General features: G+C 44.6%; 1 protein-coding gene across 1 annotated transcript; it reads right to left on the reverse strand.

Moving 5' to 3' along the window:
• Positions 1-17,349: 17,349 nt before the first annotated feature.
• On the reverse strand, positions 17,350-18,207 carry tmem74 (transmembrane protein 74; the record flags this gene model as incomplete). The annotated part of the gene is made up of 1 exon (XM_080040191.1): positions 17,350-18,207. One exon carries the CDS (start codon positions 18,205-18,207, stop codon positions 17,350-17,352), a length of 858 nt encoding a protein of 285 aa, XP_079896317.1.
• Between the last annotated feature and the right edge of the window lie 584 nt (positions 18,208-18,791).

Raw genomic sequence — 18,791 nt, forward strand, 5'->3', positions numbered from 1 at the left:
TGCAGAATAGCAGCCAGTCCTATGTGTACGCTTCTGTAAATATATATTTTTAGGTTTATAGCTTCGCTGCACTTGAGTATTACACCCATTAACAACAGTGTAGAGGCATGGGGCAGAGCCAGGGGGGATGTGCAGAGCTGGAGATCAAGTAGATGCCGATGTGGTGGCCTGTGGTCGGGTGCCAGTCACGGCATCATCGGGAGAAGGCCAAACCCCGCGAGAGAAGATATCACCATAGCCTGGTTGGCTGACAGCTCTGGGGCCCTTATTGAAAAATCAATGTCCATTTGTGCGTCCAGCTCACCTGGCCGTCTGCCAGCTCGGCTGAAGTCACCTAATGAAGCCTGATCCCGTTACCTGATTCCTGATTCACTGAGTCAAAGTGACTTTGCAGCTGAAGTCATCCACCCATCAGGGACCTCAGGGGCCGAGTTCAACATGAACCATGCAGCGTGTTGTTGTTGTTTCTGTTGCTGTTTCAGTTTGCATTATTCTGCTGTTTTCGGTGTCTAGTTGCATATTGACAGACAGCGCTGCCAGTCTCTGTGATTTCATGCAGTCATTAAAAGTGGTTGCTTGGGCTAATGGTTGTCTGAGGGTATTGAAGACTAATTATACAATTGAATGAAACTTACTCGGGTTTCACAGAATGAAAATGTCTATAAAATGCAATGCTTGTTAAAAAAAATGAAATTCAAGATACAGGCATACGCCACTGATGCCGCATTCATGTCGTATTGGAGTTACAGTAATAACCAGTTTGCATCTTGTAAATGGCATTCAGGTCAACATCCAAGCCTTGATTACGACATGGTAACTTTCTGTACGCTGCAATATGTCTGACTTAATAATACAGTGGTGTAAAGAAACCAAAGAAGCATGGCTGCCTGACGTTAGCCAAATTTCGTCATTGAAAGTATAAAACGCAAATGTAATGGACATAGAGAATTATTGTATTTTTAATTGTTCAATGACAATTGACAAATACATTAACTTAACTTAACTCTCACACAACCAACTCTGCAAGAATAAAACCATCTTAAGCAGTCTGATGACGAAAATTCATGGGAATTTATATGTATGTGTGTATGTATGTATGTATGTGTGTGTGTGTATATATATATATATAATTTCATTAATAGCATCCTCTACTTCTACCTCTAATTTCTAAGCATTCTGGCCAGTCCTGGAGCCCTGCCCCGCCAAATCTACCCATTGGCTACCTTTACACGAAGCAGACATCCTCACCAATGAATGAGCCAGAGAATCAGAACGAGTTGTGAGAATATTTGACCAAAATGGCAAGTGAACAAAGCATATTGAGCATGCATATCTACAGTTGAATTGTAGTTTCTGAGTGACAGAATATATATTTAATTTTTAAATATGATTTATTGTTTCTTTAATATTGATTAGACACAGTGTTGCATTACATTCCTTGGAATCACTTTGTTGTTTCAGCACTGGAAAACCTTGGGTTAGTCTGTCTAATAGCATACTCTAAATGACTCACACCAGGATGAATTGCTAAAACCCAAATGCTGCCTTTGTCCCAGACTATACACTGCACAGTAGATTGTAACTGTGGTCACCTTTTCAAGCCCTGCGGACAAACCACCGTAATATCACAGCTGAGACTGAGGCTTTTCTTCCAGTCACTCCACTCACAGTTTACCATTAGATGAGGGAGAGGGACTACACCATGGTATTGTGCATTGTGATTCATTTTTAGCCCATGATGTGAGGAGGACTGTGGTCTAATTGTGTCCGGGAAACCTTTTCCACCAGTGTGTGTAAACGCTCGGCCACTCTGACTGATCATTATGTTAAATGTCAGCCGGCTTTAAAGTTGCGGCCGAGGCAGCTGAGCAGCAAAGCCACCCTTCTTTCGTTGGATTACTGCTCTCTGTGAAGTTTCATCTGTCCACGGATGAACGGACGACAGCGGCAGCATGGCTTCTAATCCCACGGGGCCAGGACAGCACTGCCTGATCCAAGGTGGAATGAAACATCCAACTGTAAAACCCCAATCAGAATTAAAACCCCAGTAACTCTAGCAGACTGGGGGCGGCAAGCTGATCCGGTGGGCTGGTGATTACTACGATACATGACGCAGATATACAATCCCCTCTCTTTGTCCGGCTAGGTGCCCCGTTCTACCTTCCTGCCTTGGTGGAGAAGAAAAAAACAGGGGGTTATTGATGATGAAGTGTTTAGAAGAGCGTTCCTGATGTACCTTCACTAAAGGGTGAGTCATATCGATGGAGGAGGAATGAGGTCAGTGAGGGTGAGGAGGAGAGAATGATGAAGAGGAGGAAGTTGCAGGAAAAGAGGAAGAGGAGGAGGAGGGAAGGAAGGCACACTGCTGCAGAGGGCACTGCTCATGATAAGAGACACCATCGTGTCCAGGAGGGAGAGAGTGCACTGCTCCTTTAAAGCGGCCGATACTCTAAAAGTTGAGCTGGCATTCATTACCAGGATGACGTAGTTTTGTCTGGTACACCTTGTCTATCCCCGGTCTGACCCTGAATTCACACTTGTCCTCCTTGCTTTCTCTCATTGAAGGGGAAGAGGAGCAGGCACGTGTATTGCCCCAAGGGGGGGCTTGATCCCTTGCCCTTGTGCCCCCAGAGTCCAAAAGTGCCCTTAATAAAATAAAAAAACACAGATCAAAATGTATATTTTTAATTCTATCAAGTATAAAGACTAAAATGTATTGCTTTGCCTTATGAATTCTGGAAGTATTCTGCATTCCCTGTCCCCTCAAATTAACTCAACTTGACCTGACTTGTCATGGAAAGCACGCATCCCTCCAGGTTGGGAATGGTTTATGTTGGTGGGGTTAGTGCCCCCTTTTTTGCTTGAGCCCCTGACCCCCAACATTTCCATGCACGGTCCTGAAGAGGAGGACACACAGTTTGAACTGGGCCTGTATATCAGATAATCTTAAACATACAGGTAAACGCGACACAAGGCTCTCTCCAAAATCACTCGGGAATGCCCCCCATTGATGCTTCCAGCTATACCCCCTCGCCGACCGTCCGCAGCTCTCCTGTCGCCATCCCCCCTTTCCTGTTCACAGCGGAGCCATCGTGGAGGAGGCAGTGTGTAATGCAATTTGGTTGATTAAAAGAAAACATTAAAGCACTACCTTATTGAATTTGACGGCACGTACGGATCCGGATCTCACTGGCCACTCTGTTTTATTGGCTGGGATAAAGGGGGATCACGTCATTCCCCATCTACCCCCCCACCTCCACACCACCTTCCTGGGCCCCGCCTTCCTTCATCCCTCCCAGCCCTAGACAAACCTTGGCAGGAGGACGTCCTGGCAAAGACACAGATTTGTTTAGACCCCCCCTCTATCCCTCTCTGTTCCGACTCCCCGTCCTTTCTCATTGCGCCTCCTCTAACCTTGGCCACCACAAAAGAGAGAGAGAGAGAGAGAAAGAGAGAGAGAGAGAGAGAGAGAGAGAGAGGGAGGGAGCATTAAAAGAGATAGAGAGAGAGAGACCCTTGGCATAACTACAGAGGAGTCATTTTGTTTGTGTCAATAAACAGGCTGATCAGGTCATTAATCTCATGAGCGGATGGGTTAGAGGTATTCACCTCCGTCACTGTCTGTCCCATGCAGATGACTCACCCGTTGTTCCCAACAGGTTCCAAGTCTCGGAGTCTATAATTTAGACTCAGACGTGCTTTTTTTCTGGGGACTGAGAGACAGAGATGCGGGTAAGAGGGAGGAGGGAGGGGGGTGGGAGTGCCTTCAGTGAATATCAAACACCTGCCAATCTCCTCAGCGAAGGCCAAGTACGCTCTCAGCTCGCCATACCCAGTCCATTTATTAGAGTTATGGTGATGGGGCTCGTCCGCCCCGGTCGTGTACAGGAGCAACAAAACAACTTCTGAATGGAAGTCCTGTGTTTAGATGACATCATCTGTGGCCGCTTCAATGGCGTAGCGAGGAATGAATAACAGCACACGAGGGGTGACGTAATGTATCTGCACTATGTTGAACCACTGAATTTAGACTTTTAATCCATATTGGCCTTAGCACATTGTTGACTCCAAAAGACTTGATTACATCATCTACATTCTGTCTGGAGTAGTAGAATAAAGAAACTTTTTTTGGACCACATAGGTTGTGACAGAGGCTTACAGTGCAGAATTCAGGGTTGGAGATCACATCGAATCAAGTTGATTAATAAATTAGAAAGTAAAGGCGTCTGTATGTTTGAACCTAAGTGCTTGCTGGATGATTCAACAATGTCTGAGACCTCACCCCCCTCCCCCCCCCCCCCCCCCCACACACACACACACACACTGACACACACACACACCCACCCCTTTTTGATGTAAAAACTTAAGGGGCAGTGGAAATCCAAAAAGTTGTAAAGACTAGTTTATTTCTAGCATACCCCAGCCAACAGCCTTAAGCACTACTATTTTGTGTGTGGAAGTGTTTTCAGTCACGTATACAGGAAATGATGATCATTTGAAATTCAGTAATTACTTTACAATTAAGCCCTGTTACGCCTTGTGACTTTGCCAATGTGGGGATCCAGCTTGTTTGCTGTCTTACCTGGAATTGAATGGGAGCGATGATCAATTTCTTCTGTGTGTTCAGGGACTTCAAATGAAGTGCTTGGCCTATGGTTGAATAGCATTGGAAGCCTTTTGAGGCGATAAAGTGTGCCACTATTCCTTGAGTGGTGTCTGGATGAAACTTAACTACCTTCAAATTAGTTTTGAGTACACTATACTTCACCACAGGGGGTCGGAGCCAGGTACTTACTTGATCTTCTTTGCTGTTTGTTGGACACCTGGCCACAATGAGCTCCGTCTTTGATTGGCCAGTGCTGTTATGGTAGCGGGTTGGAGGGAGGCCAGCGAAGGCTGAACCATTCAGGAGGCCGGCGGAAAGGACAATCAAGCCTCAGGAGGCCAGCAGCGGCAAAGACGAAGGCGAGGAAACCTCTCTGGAGGCCGGCAAAGGCGCACCAGGGGCAGAGGTTTGGGCTTGCACTGTCAGTTGGAGGCTGGGGGCAGAAACTCAGGTGGGTATAAAAAGTCCCTAGCCCACTCAGGTAGGGACTCTACCCATGGCTGTAATGCCACGGCCCGATGTATCAGAGTCAATACTGCCTCTTGGTGGTCCAGAGTGGGACCCCTCTCACAGGCCTTCTTGAGACATTGAATGGTAAAAATTACCTCCTCCAACTCCACTGCGAAAAAGGTGTCTGCTGGGTCCAACGTTGGTCGGATCATACTGTTATGGTAGCGGGTTGCTTAGGAATGTGGTTATTTTCAACCGGCAATCTTAACACCGATAACCTGTGGCCTGGGGCAACATTAGTAATTGATCGTAAATATCGTAACTATCTCTTAAATACTATAGTATATTAGAGGTAGACAAATCCCAAGAAGCTCTGACAAAATGTTTCAATTGTTGATTCTACTGCTAAGCAAAAATGTGGACATACAGCAGAAGGTATAAAATCCATGCATGATCACTGAAGGCTTACCTCATAGACGCAACACGGTGCTGTTGTAATTCCTCAGAATTCCTCATGGGGGTGTTATAAGTTACGCACTATAGCTTTAATCAAGGGCGCACTCACACTAGGGCCGCTGTTCCGTGCCCGAGCTCATTTGCATACTAAAGTCTAGAAAGTTTGGCTAGTGTGACCACGCCATCCGTATTCCAGCACGGAACACCCCCTTGGCCACGTGGCCAAAGTACAGATGCTAATGAGATGACACGCGCACAAGCAAGCGCACAGGCGGCGTTCCTGACGTGAATTTATTAAGGATGCATAGTCCGTTAACGTCCGCTGCGTTTCTAGTCGGCACCAGAATTGCCCACCACTTGGACTTGTACATAAAATGTGTTAGAATTAAGGTGTGTGTAGGCCTAGGTGTGGGCTAATAAAAGAGGGAGAGAGCTAAATCGGTGAGCGCAGAAAGCAAAGCAAAAAGGTTTTCGTGTTTACTCACGTTCGTCAGATGATTTTTTTCTTTTTCCTCCCGTCAGCTGTCATAATACTGCCTTTACGCATGGCGGTGGAGACGAACCCAAAACAACACACAGTGGGACTCCGCGGTCCGGTGATAAGGAAACAGTAGCCTACACTAAGGTTTAACAAGAAACTTTATAAAGTCACTTCAAATAACGATCTCTGCCCATTTAAAAAGTTCTGACTTGGATTACTTTATGGAGCGATCGATGTGTATAAAACCATCCGGTAGGCCTACGTATGGTCTGATGACGGTCCGTTATATTAATAATAAACAGTGAATAATAAACAGTGTGCTGCACAAACAGGCAAATTTGCCTAGTGTGAGTGCGCCCTAATTCTGCTAATCAGCAAAACAACATTATCAACATAGTCTTACTGTGCTTTTTTCTTATTGTCCACTTTTACATATATCTAAATTGAATTGTATAAAACAAAGATGTTGAGGCATTCAGCAGACAACTACCAGTGAGACAATTTATTTTCTGTAAAAGAAGACTAACAGCTGTTCCTGTGCAAACCCACATGTTTTGCATTTTCAAGAGGAAGGAGGAGATGCAGTATCAATTAGCATAGGAGGAAAGCCTTATCAAAGCAGAACTCTAAAATCCCTAGCAGTGCAGAGACATCCCAGCAATCACATGCCTGTGTGACAGATTTATTGGCTACATGGATGTCTTTTAGGTCAAGCCGTGTGGTATCAATTAAACTCTTTCCTGTCACTTTTCCCACCTAGATTTTTCCTCTGAATCATTGCAAGGTACAGCACGAGTTGGGCCAATATAGGGAAAGGGAAACATGAGAGGTAGGGGGAGAGGAGAGAAGAGTTCCAGAAAGAGGGGGATGAGGTGGTGTTGTGGGTGGAGGAAGCAAATTTGAAGGTTCAGATGATGAGAATGCACCGCCTCGCATTGGTTGCACTGTGCCACTGGGAAACCTGAGATGTGAGCAGATACCAATGTATGCTAGAGTTTCCCGCAAAGAGCCCCCTTCACGGCAGAGCACAGAGGGAGGAGGGGAGGGGGTGCTACAGCAGGGTGGAGGTATTATTGCATTAAGACATCAGATCCAGGGCATCATCATCTCTATATCAGTTGCATAACACTGTCGGTGCCAAGGCAGAACATTAAAATGGCGAAACTATAAAATGAGAGACAATGATTGGTATAGGGGAAAGAAAGAGATAGATAAACCGGGGAAGTGCAGAGGTAAAACGGGTTGGAGTGATCAGGAAACAGGCATGTGCACATATAGGACCCAAGGGGGGCTTGAGCCCTTGCCCTTGTGGCACCAGTGTCCAAAAGTGTCCCAAGCTTTAAGGTGTGTCTTATGTCGCCCCCATGAGGAATGCTGAGTAATTACAACAACACTGTCCCTGCATTTACATGATGTAAGCGCTTCTGCGAACGCGCATAGATTTTATACCACTACTGCTGTAGGTCCAGGTTTTTTATTAGCAGTATAAATCAACAACTGAAACATTTCTTGGGTTCTTCCTGGGATTTTAATGAGCTTCTGCGCCAGTGTCAGGGGATGACACCAGCTTGTAAACAATGCCATACTGAGAGATCCAGAGGGAGTTGTGTGGAGCTGATAGGCTTCATCAACTTTGTGTCAACTTGTTTGGGGATGGCTTGAATGTAACCAACATTCTTTATTATGTTTTCAATTTTAAAAGTTACACACTATAGCTTTAATAAATAAAAACATCCAAATTCATCAAATATAAAGACAGAGATGTACAGGCGGAGGGATGTCCCACCCGAAAACATAATGGGAATAATGCGGGTTGGTGGTGTTAAGGCCAGGACACATCGTCGGAGAGTCTGGACGGGGCGGGGTCACACATCTGTTTGGTGTGTTCGGTGACGTCGACCGTCGTAGATGTCGTCGGGCTTCTTTTCTGCCGATTCAACATATTCAATCGGCATCGGCCAGTCTTTCAGCCGGAGCAATCTGATTGGTGGAGGGCTCTCCCGTCTCTGCTCTGCCACGGTGGCGGAGCAGATATTAGTTTCACTTTTGTCAAACATGATTTAGGAAGCTATCGATTTAATCGGAGAATGTTCGGATCTGTAGGCTAAACACAATCAGCACATAGCATTAGATTGTTCGTGCATGTTTTCACATGTTTTCAGAAATAGTCGAGGTAGTTTGGGCGAGGAGCGGCCACAGTTGTGTGTGTGTGTGTGTCTGCAGCATGCATTCTCTCCATTATAATGACAGCCTACATTATGATAACAGCTTCTTAATGTCATCCGGCGCTAGCGCAGAACGTACAGCAAGTCAGTAGTTGGCTCGGTGTGTTCTTTGCCTTTTTTTGACCGTGTCGGGGTGAATGAAGCTGACTGTATCGACAGACTCCATTTTCTGGCGACGGTCGGTAGTCGGACCGGTGTGTCCTGGTCTTTAGTGCCCCCCCAAAATGTCTGTGCACGGCACTGTCGGAAAGTAACAGCGGTTGGATGAAGAGAAAGTCAAGGAGAAAGTAGAAGACCTTTGGAGGTAAATTAGTGATTTATAACCTCTCATCATCCCATACTGCTGGTGCTTGGAGGAGGCACAGGCCCAGATGAATTATTCAGTTTCTGGCTGGATGATCTCCTCCGGGACCGACACTCGCTCTCCTCCAACGTTAGAGCACCACTTGACGGTAAATGCTCAATGGGACAAACAATAGGTCCTTAAAAAAAAGACCTGTGCACTTAACTCACACTACAACCCCCCCACATACACACACACACACACACACACACACACTAGCCCCCCTCGCGCTGACCACGATCAATACGCAGCCAGAGCCAGATGTTTCACAATACCACGCTGGGGAAGGTGGGTTTCTAAGAGGAAACCTCCAGAGGAAGTTGTGTGCCTGCATTTATAAATGCACTCTTGGGCATGCCATAGATTGCAAGGAGAGTGAATACATTGACGAGAGAGGGTCGAGTGGCCTGCTTGAAACGTTCACGTCATTACTTTTTTAAACCATGTACTTTTTTACAGAACCATGGTCATTTATGGAGCTCAAGGCGGCAATATAGGGATTTCACATTGAGATTCTTGATGCTGACAGGGCAATAAGTGCAATGCTTTGGGTTCAGGCTGCAGGTTGCATTGTGAGGTCCAATGCTGCCATCTTCAGGTTTTTTACAGCTATTAGATGTTTTCCACAATGTATTGAAGGTGGAAGAAAAAACACCATATATGGGGAATTGCAAGCCAAATACAGTGATTATTTTATTGTTATTTATTTATTTGAACCTTTATTTATACAGGTAATACAGGACCTGCTCTACCACCTGAGCCACAGTCACCCCAAACATCAACCGAAATTAGTTTTAACTGGGTCAACTAAAGGAGCTTACATCAATACTGTTCTTAGATACTGCATTGGCCTCCATTTAGTTTATGGCTAAACTTTAAGATGGATTTGTTTGTATTAGTTTCTAACTGTATTTTTGGACTATTTTTGATGTAACCCATCTGGGACACTCAGATCCCCAGACTCTCTGCTGTTCACCGTACCAAACACCAACAATGAAGCTGCATTCTGTTGATATGGGGAGGGGGAATACAAATGGGTTTAGCCTTGCTTTATCCATGATGATTGCACGTGTTACTGTTATTACTATGTGTTTACTGTTTTTGAATGATTTCAATTAAATTATAATGTTTTTGCTTACAATTTCGTGTTTTATTTATTTTTTCATATTTTAACCTTTTAAAAAGCAATTTGACCTGCATTTTGTTACCTTATATAATGTTACCACAATGTTTGCATATTAATTTCATTGTTCTGATGATACTTATTTGTTCTATGGCATTGTTGCTTTCATTAGGTCATTAGCTGGATACACCCTGGCCCACTGGTATATGATACTGTATGTTTTGCAGTGTTAGTTTGTTTCTTTTTCTGGGCCCTGCTCCTTTGCAACAACTCAGTTTACCCAGTGATCGATAAAATCAATCTTATCTTGAGTAAAGAATATCACTGAGCGCTGCTGAAAGGTATCGTGTCAAAATGCATGCATGCAACTCTATGGGCATGTGTCTGATGTATGTGTATATGTGTGTTCCCATGTGTATGTGTGTTCACCCTGTCAAAATCCAACCTCTCCACATCCTGCTGGGGCTCTCCACTGGCCAGTATCATATCTCAGCATTGTTCCCTGGTAACACAACACTGGAGGCAAAATGAAATGCAACGCAGATAATCAGCTCTGAAATGCTGGCTTTTGGTCTCCTTCTCAGATCCAACACTGACTTTGTGACTTCGTCTAGAGAATGCACTCTATCTGCTGCCCGCCAGCCCAGTATGAGCGGACTGCCAGTTGGATTCAGCAGGTGTGCTTATCTCAGGTGGAGGTAGAACTAAGTTGGGTTGGTATTGAGGGGGTGTGGCTTATCCCAGATTTACAGAAAGTAGGATTTGGAGGAAAAGAGAGAAGGTGTTTTTTTCTCATACTTTTGGAGTCTCTTGACACACCGGAGACCCATATTAATGTTGGAAAACCAGGAAAGGGTGAATTTTGCAGGTGCAGAAAAAAAGCAAATGGACATATCCCAATGTATACACGAGCAGATGTTGCATGCAGTACAAAATACATTTTTGGGACGAAGAAATAATTTCATTGGTGGAGTTGTACCTCAATGGGTTATGCCAACAAGGTACATAAGGTCTGTGAACAAGGTGGATGAATGACAAACTTGAATGGCAAATAACTCTGCTTTGTAATAGAAATAAAATTACAATGACAGTGGCATTTTTCTCATTCCATTATGCCTACAGCATTAATGATCCTGTAAAGGTCAGCCGCAGGTACGCCACTATAGCTTATTTGAAATTAGAAGGTCGGCTTTTACTGCTTTTCGTCATGCTCATGGCATTCAGCTAGGGAAGGCGATGTTGATCTGTCCATCCATTGCTTTGATATAGATTAAAATATCATAGCAATTGTTGGATGGATTAGCGATACATTTTTGTACAGGCGTCACATTTATGTTCTCCACATCCCTTTCCATTGTGCGCTGTTGTTCAGAGGTTGTGGGAGGAGATAAACAAGCTTGTTTTCGTGGCTCTCTGATGTCTTTCTAAAGGCCACACTCTAGCCCACTTACAGTATTTACTGCAGCGAAACTAGCAAGCAGTCATTATTTACTGTAATTAGAGGTAAATGCAAAGGCATAATGGGGGGAAACAAGCATACATGGGAGGCCATGCATGACGAATAACTGCATTAGCAATTTGATACAAATTAAATCAATGGAGCCCGGCAAGACTGTGTGATTTACAACAGAGGGGGCTTAACAGCGAGGTGATCAAGGGGTGAACAGAGCTTGTGATTTGTTTCTGCAATCTGTCTACATTACCCGTAATCTGAGGCATGCAAGTTATTGCAGATATGATAAGGTATGGTAATGTTGTTGTTAAAGCAGCCACTGTGCAACCACATCCCAGACAGGGGTACGGCCTATATACCATGTCAAACAGAGCCTTTTAGAATTCACTGCAGTGGATGATCAGAGAGAGACCGAGAGAGAGAGAGAGATGTAACCTGTGTTGCCTTCCCGCTTGCGGTTGAGTGGTTTTGACTTTTAAGATTGATCCAACCGTTCACCTCATTTCCTCTCTCCTCTGCTAAGAAGCCGCCAATTGGCTCTGATAGTTTATCCGTCTGAGAGAGTGATTTTAAGGTGCCAAGTACAACACAGGAAATGGCTCCGCAGACGTCCCAGTGTCTGGCTATGGCGGGCCTGATTGCCGGCATCAGCAAATTCGACCAATGAGCGAGTGACAAAACCGTTCCGAAGACTGTTGTCTGTGTCAGCCATGCAGAACCTCGGCTAACCGGAGAGACATAAATCGATTGGACACAGAGCAGTATAGTTGCGGTCCTTTCCTTGTAAGAAAAGGGTTTTGTTCAATCTAAACAGGCAGAGTAGGAAACCGATGAACCGTTGAGGATTTCAAAAGAAACAAAGCACAAGAGAACAGACAGTCCTGACATCTAATAATAAACTGAGTGGAGGAAATTACACCCAGGCAGAATAAACTTATTCTTCTGGAGATTTCATTTCATGCAAAAAAAATGAAATGGTGGAAAGCGCTTGGATGGAGTTGAACAAGGTTGATTCTGCAGGCTAAATGTAAAACAGCCTGGCTAAGTGCATCCTTAGCAATGAGCTTTGTGGACTTCATTTACAATACAAAGAGCTTTCCAAAATTCCAATATGCACATCGACTAAAAATATCCAGTCTGAGTAAGGCGGCGGCGGCGGCGGCAGGAGCAACTAAAAATGAAGTCATATCCCTGAGGAGCTTGGCTTATAGTTTTCCCCTCCAAAGGAATCAATCGAAGTGGAATCATTTTCTTTTTGTCCTCTCTATCCACTGATGGCAGACAAGCTCACCACAGATATGAATATACAGTAAAGCTCACCACAGATATGAATATACAGTATGGCCCTGTTTCCACCTGGGATTATGATGTGATTTTGGTAATCTGATCACAAGTGGCCAGCTCTCGGTCCGTGTGTTCACACCTGTCTGTCCACATGTGACTTCTTTGTCCAGCTATGATCGGATAGCATTTACCCGCTCTGTATGTAAATCAACACGTACATCATTTCCGTTTGCATTGCTGTTTTTAACCGGTGGGGTTCAACAAGTTAACATTCAGGGCTGTACAGTGCCCCAGTTTTAATCGCATTTGCTATTAAAATGCATTACGTGCGAAGATAATTACAAGTCTAGATAGGCTACTGTCTCATTTAGACAAGGAGGAGCTATGCACAACACTGCTTAGAGGGCTCTACATCAACACTCGCCAAATGCGGGTAATATCATAGATAGCATATAAAAGTAAAAACTCTTAGGCAAGTGGATTATTACGCCACCTTGGCTGGTGAAAGATGTGTGCTCGCCGGGCGGCTTTTCTAACATCTGCCTCTGATACACTCTTGTCACCACCACCAGAACACGGCTTTCTATATTGCAGTTAAGTTACTGCTTGTGCGAACAGAATATTTCCTGTGCGCCTTCACAAACTGTTACTATCCAAACGCGAGTTGACTTTTATTTTTAAGCAGATAAGAACGGGAAGTTGCTGCCCTGCAGCGCACCAGTCAATAGCAGCGAATTCCGTGTTTTCAGATTTACGCAGTGAAATGACAGAAAGCTTGTCATTTGCAATACTGGCGGATGCAACTAACGTTCATGAGGCTTCTATAAAAGCTGCATGAACGCCAGTGATGCATTTTCAGCGTATTTCCGCTTAGGCAGGGGGCGGCAGTTGAGTAGGAGGTCCCTAATGTGGACAAGAGTCACATTGCTGTTTCCACTACTATTTGAGTGCGGACACATCGGACACAAGCGACGTAAACCACCTCTGAATGTGTTTTTTGTGATCCGATCTCAATGCGTCTTCAGAGTGTTTCCACCTGTAGTTAGAGCTGTATTCACGTGATCCGATCACAAAAGTCAGATGTTAAAGACAAGTGGAAACTGGGTCATAGTTGCGTGTGCTGTGCATACATTAAAGGAGTAGTTCAACCTTTTTTGGAAAAATTCTTATTCACTTTCTTGCTTAAAGTTGTTGAGAAGATGAATGCATTAATTAACTATGTTGTGTCTGAGTGTTAAATAGCCAGCTAGTTAGATTAGCTTAGCATAAAGACTGGAAACAGGAGGAACACGAAACATGCTCAATGTTACTTGAGATAGAAACACAGGACTCTCCCAGATCATGTGACAATCCTCAAGGTCAAGTTTGTCTCTGAGCAATCATGTTTTGTCCATCCTTTTGGACCATACAGTATATCTGTTGCTGAATAAAACCAAAATCTACCCAGAATTTTAAAGTGAATTGATTTAAACAATTCATTTCATTATCACCTTAGTCAATAACTTTTTCTCCGTTGTTTGTTACATAAATACATTTCATCTTGTTGTTTTCAAGCTGGTGGCCCACACACTCTTGAGTGGGTCTATTCGGTATGAAGCTATACTTCTTACTAAACAGACCCACATGAAAGTGGTATGACTTTTCTCCTCTTACATTCTACAAGAAAAAAAACGTTTCCATAATTTAAAAATAGCCCTTTTACACCTGCTCTATATAGTGTATCTCAATGTTATAGCTTCCTCTTGATCTGCCTTTCTGCAGTCTCTTAAGACAACCTTTGGACATTACATGTTTCCACATAACCTCTTTTAAATGAAGTTTAAAGGTCAGCAGGTATTTCTTAGACACAACATATGCACATTCATCTAAATACACATGTTTGCGCAATGCGCACACACATAGGGCATTAGCACTGAAGGTCTAGAGGAATTTAATAACACCTTTGGGAAATTTGCTGATGGCAGCAGCTCAGCCGCTCCTCGGCCTTACCTGAAGGGATCGACTTACAGAGGAGCCAACCAAATATCAATAAGACTGATTTAGCTTTGCACTGCTCAAGGATAAAGAGCTTAAGCATGAAACCTCTGGAAACACACTTGAGCTTGGTGTGTAAAATGCTGTTGCTTCAAGCAAATCCCTGATTAAATCCCCAACACATGTTTAGTTGGCTGTATGAGGGGAAGCCTGGTATTGACTGTGAGGAGCGGTGCCAACCATAGAGGCGGACAGAAAGACTATGGGGGGAGGTGTATGCTTAAAATACCTACAGCAAGGTGTATTACATGCTGCAGATGAGTCTGTTTGAAGTCTGCAATGTCAATGGCTTCCCTCGGGCACTTGGGATCCTCTGTGTGACATTCCCATAGATGACGCCCCCTCTGAAAATGACTCTCAGTGGAGAGCATGCACTGCATGTGTAATGTGACCATTGATGCTGGAGTTTGAATTAATCACTCAATAGTATAATATTTATTTTCTGGCCTTGGTGGCATTGTTGTTGGCTGCCTTTTAAGTGTTGAGCAAATTTAATTTTACACAAACATTTTGGTGAGAAGAAGAAGGAAGCGTTTGGGAAATGGGTGTCCAGCACTTGGGCGTCGCACCTTGTGTCCAGCGCCAAATATACCAGGAGAGCTCGCTAAATAAAATATCACTTTAACATCTGTGATGCTGCTGGTGGATTTACAGCTTCTGTGAAGAGAACAGGACAACATTGCCTCATAAGCATCATTAGTTTTTATTACCATTCCTGGAAATCGTTTTTCATTTGGTATTTTATTACCATTTCAGGAAGTAATGGCTGTTTTTTTCAGGGATGCACACGCACTTGTCAGCTCTGTGGTCACAGACACAGAAAATGAAAAGCTGTAGTAACACAAACTTGCATTATTACATACACTGCTGCAGCATTAGTTATTCAGTAATAATGCCAATGGAACCCCTCATTAGATTCCAGCGACCCCCTCTTTTCACTTCAAACACACTTGTTCATCTGTCAGTGCACTGGCTGGCACTTTTTTTTTTTTTTTTTAGAATACACAGTACAGCAACGGTGTGGCCTGGAGCTGTTTACCATTGAGTAATCAGCCTAAGCATCTCATTAATGTTGCTTTGAATCAAAGCCTTGAAACAGGGTCACATGGCCCTGGAAGAGGAAAAGGACAAAAAGCCAGTGTAACAGTGACACTGCATGAGAATACTTCGCAATTGCCTGGCTGAACGCAACGTTTGACTGTGTACATGAATATATGCAAATTGGAATGAATTCCAGTGGTTCATGCATGATTCATGAGCCTTACGGGATACATACCTACATGGAAAAATGACTGCTTTGCAAGAGAATGGCCTGACATTCTTGACTCTCTTCTGCGGGAGAGCATTAGCAAACCGTCTGGGAGAAGGAGAGGGTTGCTCTCAGATAGACTTAGGCTCAGAGAGAAACTAAAACCTTTGTGAGACAACGTCTATTTGTTCTCTGATTTGTCTGGACACTGGGGTTCTTAACATTTTCAGCAAGTCTGCACATTTCCTAAGCTTTTTATGTCTTATGCAATATTATACAGTCAGCAAATCGCCATGATGCCATCACAAATAACCTTTTAAGGAGACTGATAACTCACTTTGGAAACGTAATTAGTGTTCTTTGAAGTAGTGAAGGCTTAAGTTTGTGGAAGTAGGGCAACTCTTTCATGTGATATTAGGTGCTCTTAAGCCCAACCTCACGTAGATAGAGACAACGGGAAAAAGGGTTGAGGAAAGGTTGGTCAACCTTGAGATGTCCCAGGCACTTGGCTGTGGTCATCCTGGATCCATGCCACACGCAGTCAGCGATTCTGAAGAAAGGTTGTTGTCAAATTAACTTTTTGTCAAAATCTGTGAATATCTCCTCATGATCCGCTACCTGTTTATGTTGTGTGCACGCTGAAAGGAAATCCAGTGTTAATACACAGCCTAGGCTCTCTACATGTAAACAAAGGGGACCCACTGTAGCTAGCAACATCCCTGTTTACAAAGCCTACGCTGTGTATTAACACTGGATTTGTTTTAGCTCCCACATGTTACGGACAGGTTGTGGACTGTGAGGAGATATTCACTGATTTTAAAGAGAAGTGATTTTAAAAAGCAAGCATTCTCCAGAATCGCTGACTACACCTTTAAATATGCATTTACAGTGTTGCAGAGGGCACTGCAAAGAAAGTCCCTTGTGGTGGCTAGAACTAGAAGGTGAAGGACAAGGGAGTGGGAGCAGAGGAGGGTGTACAGTGTCGTACTGTAACTGTCGACTGCAGTCAGATTTCTCACCACAATCAAACCGACGCCAAGCTTTGGCTGAGATTCATGAAGCCAAGCTTATACTGGCTTACCTCAGCACTAGCACGGGAGAGGGACTGTCACTGGATATTACCATGTGGACCACTGAGCAGAATGTCCCACATCACATAGCAGTGGACAGGGACAGCAGAACAAACCGCCTTACACTCCCACTCTCTTGCCCTGGGGATACACACTTTCCCTTACTTCCTGAAATGTGTCTGTGTGCACAATTTCGCCGTTGGAAACATTTGCATTAAATATGAATAGCCTTCATAATAAATGAAAGCTCTGAGAGATTGCATCCTCGGTTTTTTTGACCCACTGTTTGTGACACAAAGCTCTTAACATCCTCAACAGTCACTTTTATGGTTTGGTACCATTCGAAGGCAAACGGGAACCATTTGATACCACATAATGATTGTTCTGGGTTTTGCTCACACTTTGCATCAGGGTGCTTTTCTTGTCCTTTCAGTTTACAGTGAGGATGTACAATACAGTAATCAATGTATTTCTACAGTAAGGTTGCAGATGTAATTCTACACTTTGAATACAGTTTGAGCCTACAGTATGTTAGAGAATGAAAACAGAACGTTTATATGCAGCAAAACAACATTTTATGTCAACGTTTCCTCTATTTCCTCCTCCATGGACAAGTGCGCAGAAGAGTGGCTTGGACTGGATCTAGTTTTCAGGCTCATAGAGCCATACTGTTTGGCGGAACGCTTGGAATAAGCGATCACCTTTCTCCTGTACATCTCCCCCTTCCACATGGAGATCATGAGCAGCGTGGAGAGCACCACGCCGCCCAGCGTGAGCAGACACAACCCCGCTATGACGCACCGGTCCAGGTGGGCGCCTACGCGAGCACTCTCCATCTCCAGCCTCTCCATTTCCCTCGCCGACACGCTGTCACGATCCACCACCACGTCGCGAGGCACCGCGTAGGAGATGATCACCAAGGAGATCCCAGTCACTAAGAACGTGACTGCACTGATAAAGCCGTAGTCTATAGAATTGCCCGAGCCCTCCCCGAAGGAGAGATCATCCTCGGACATGAAGGAATAGTCCGGGAAAGTCTCGGAGCAAGGCTCGCCGTTGCGCACGGGTCTGTGCGTGCTTTTACAGCTGGTCTCCGGGCTGGCCAGTCGCAGGTTGACATTCTCGTCGATGTAGGTGAACGATGTCTCTAACTCCTCGTCGCAACAAACCCGCAATTTCTCCTCCCCGAGGTGACCGAGTTTCACCTCCGCGCCTCCCTTGCGCGGTGGCGCCGTCCTTGGTGCTGAATGACACCAGTCATGGAAGCCGCGTGCCTGGTTACAGCAGCCTTCCGCCCGGAGCACTCCCCCCTCTCCTCCTGTTGATCCGCCTGCCTTGCGGGCATGCAGCGCGCTGGAGACCCGGTCAAGGGCGTCGGGCTGATCGGGCTGTTCGTCTCCCTCGTCTGCGGGAAGTAGCTCCAGAGAAGCCATTCGTTTATCACCACCCGCTGGTTCACTCTGAGCCTTCCTCCCACGCTGCTGTCACTCCTCAGCATCCCTATCAAGAGGACACACACACACACACACACACACACACACACACACACACACACACACACACACACACACACACACACACACACACACACACACACACACACACACACCAGCACTAAGTTAAATGATGCATCCTAATTATATGAGTACTGTAAAACAAACAACACATAAAACAACAACGACAATGCGCAATTTTACTTGTGAATAATTTGGAAAGGTGCGTAAAATGCTCATACCTTTATACTTAGGCTAGACTGAAAGCAGCACCACTTAAAAGTCGATCGGATCCATTAGAAAAATCCGTGGACCCTGCTTGAAAGGCGCTTATAGTGGCGGCTGTGATTAGCCAAATGCCGCTGTATCCAATTAGGAAAACAATCCACGTGCAAACCAAGATTAGGCTTTATTCTACCGCTGTTTTAAAATGAACACAGCCCCTAGAATGGATACATGAGCAAAAAGTGCACTACAACTAAATATACACAACCATACTTTCTTCACTTTCAAGAAAAACGCAT

Source organism: Ammodytes marinus (assembly GCF_949987685.1).
Source record: "Ammodytes marinus genome assembly, chromosome: 13".
Classification (NCBI taxonomy): Eukaryota; Metazoa; Chordata; class Actinopteri; order Uranoscopiformes; family Ammodytidae; genus Ammodytes; species Ammodytes marinus.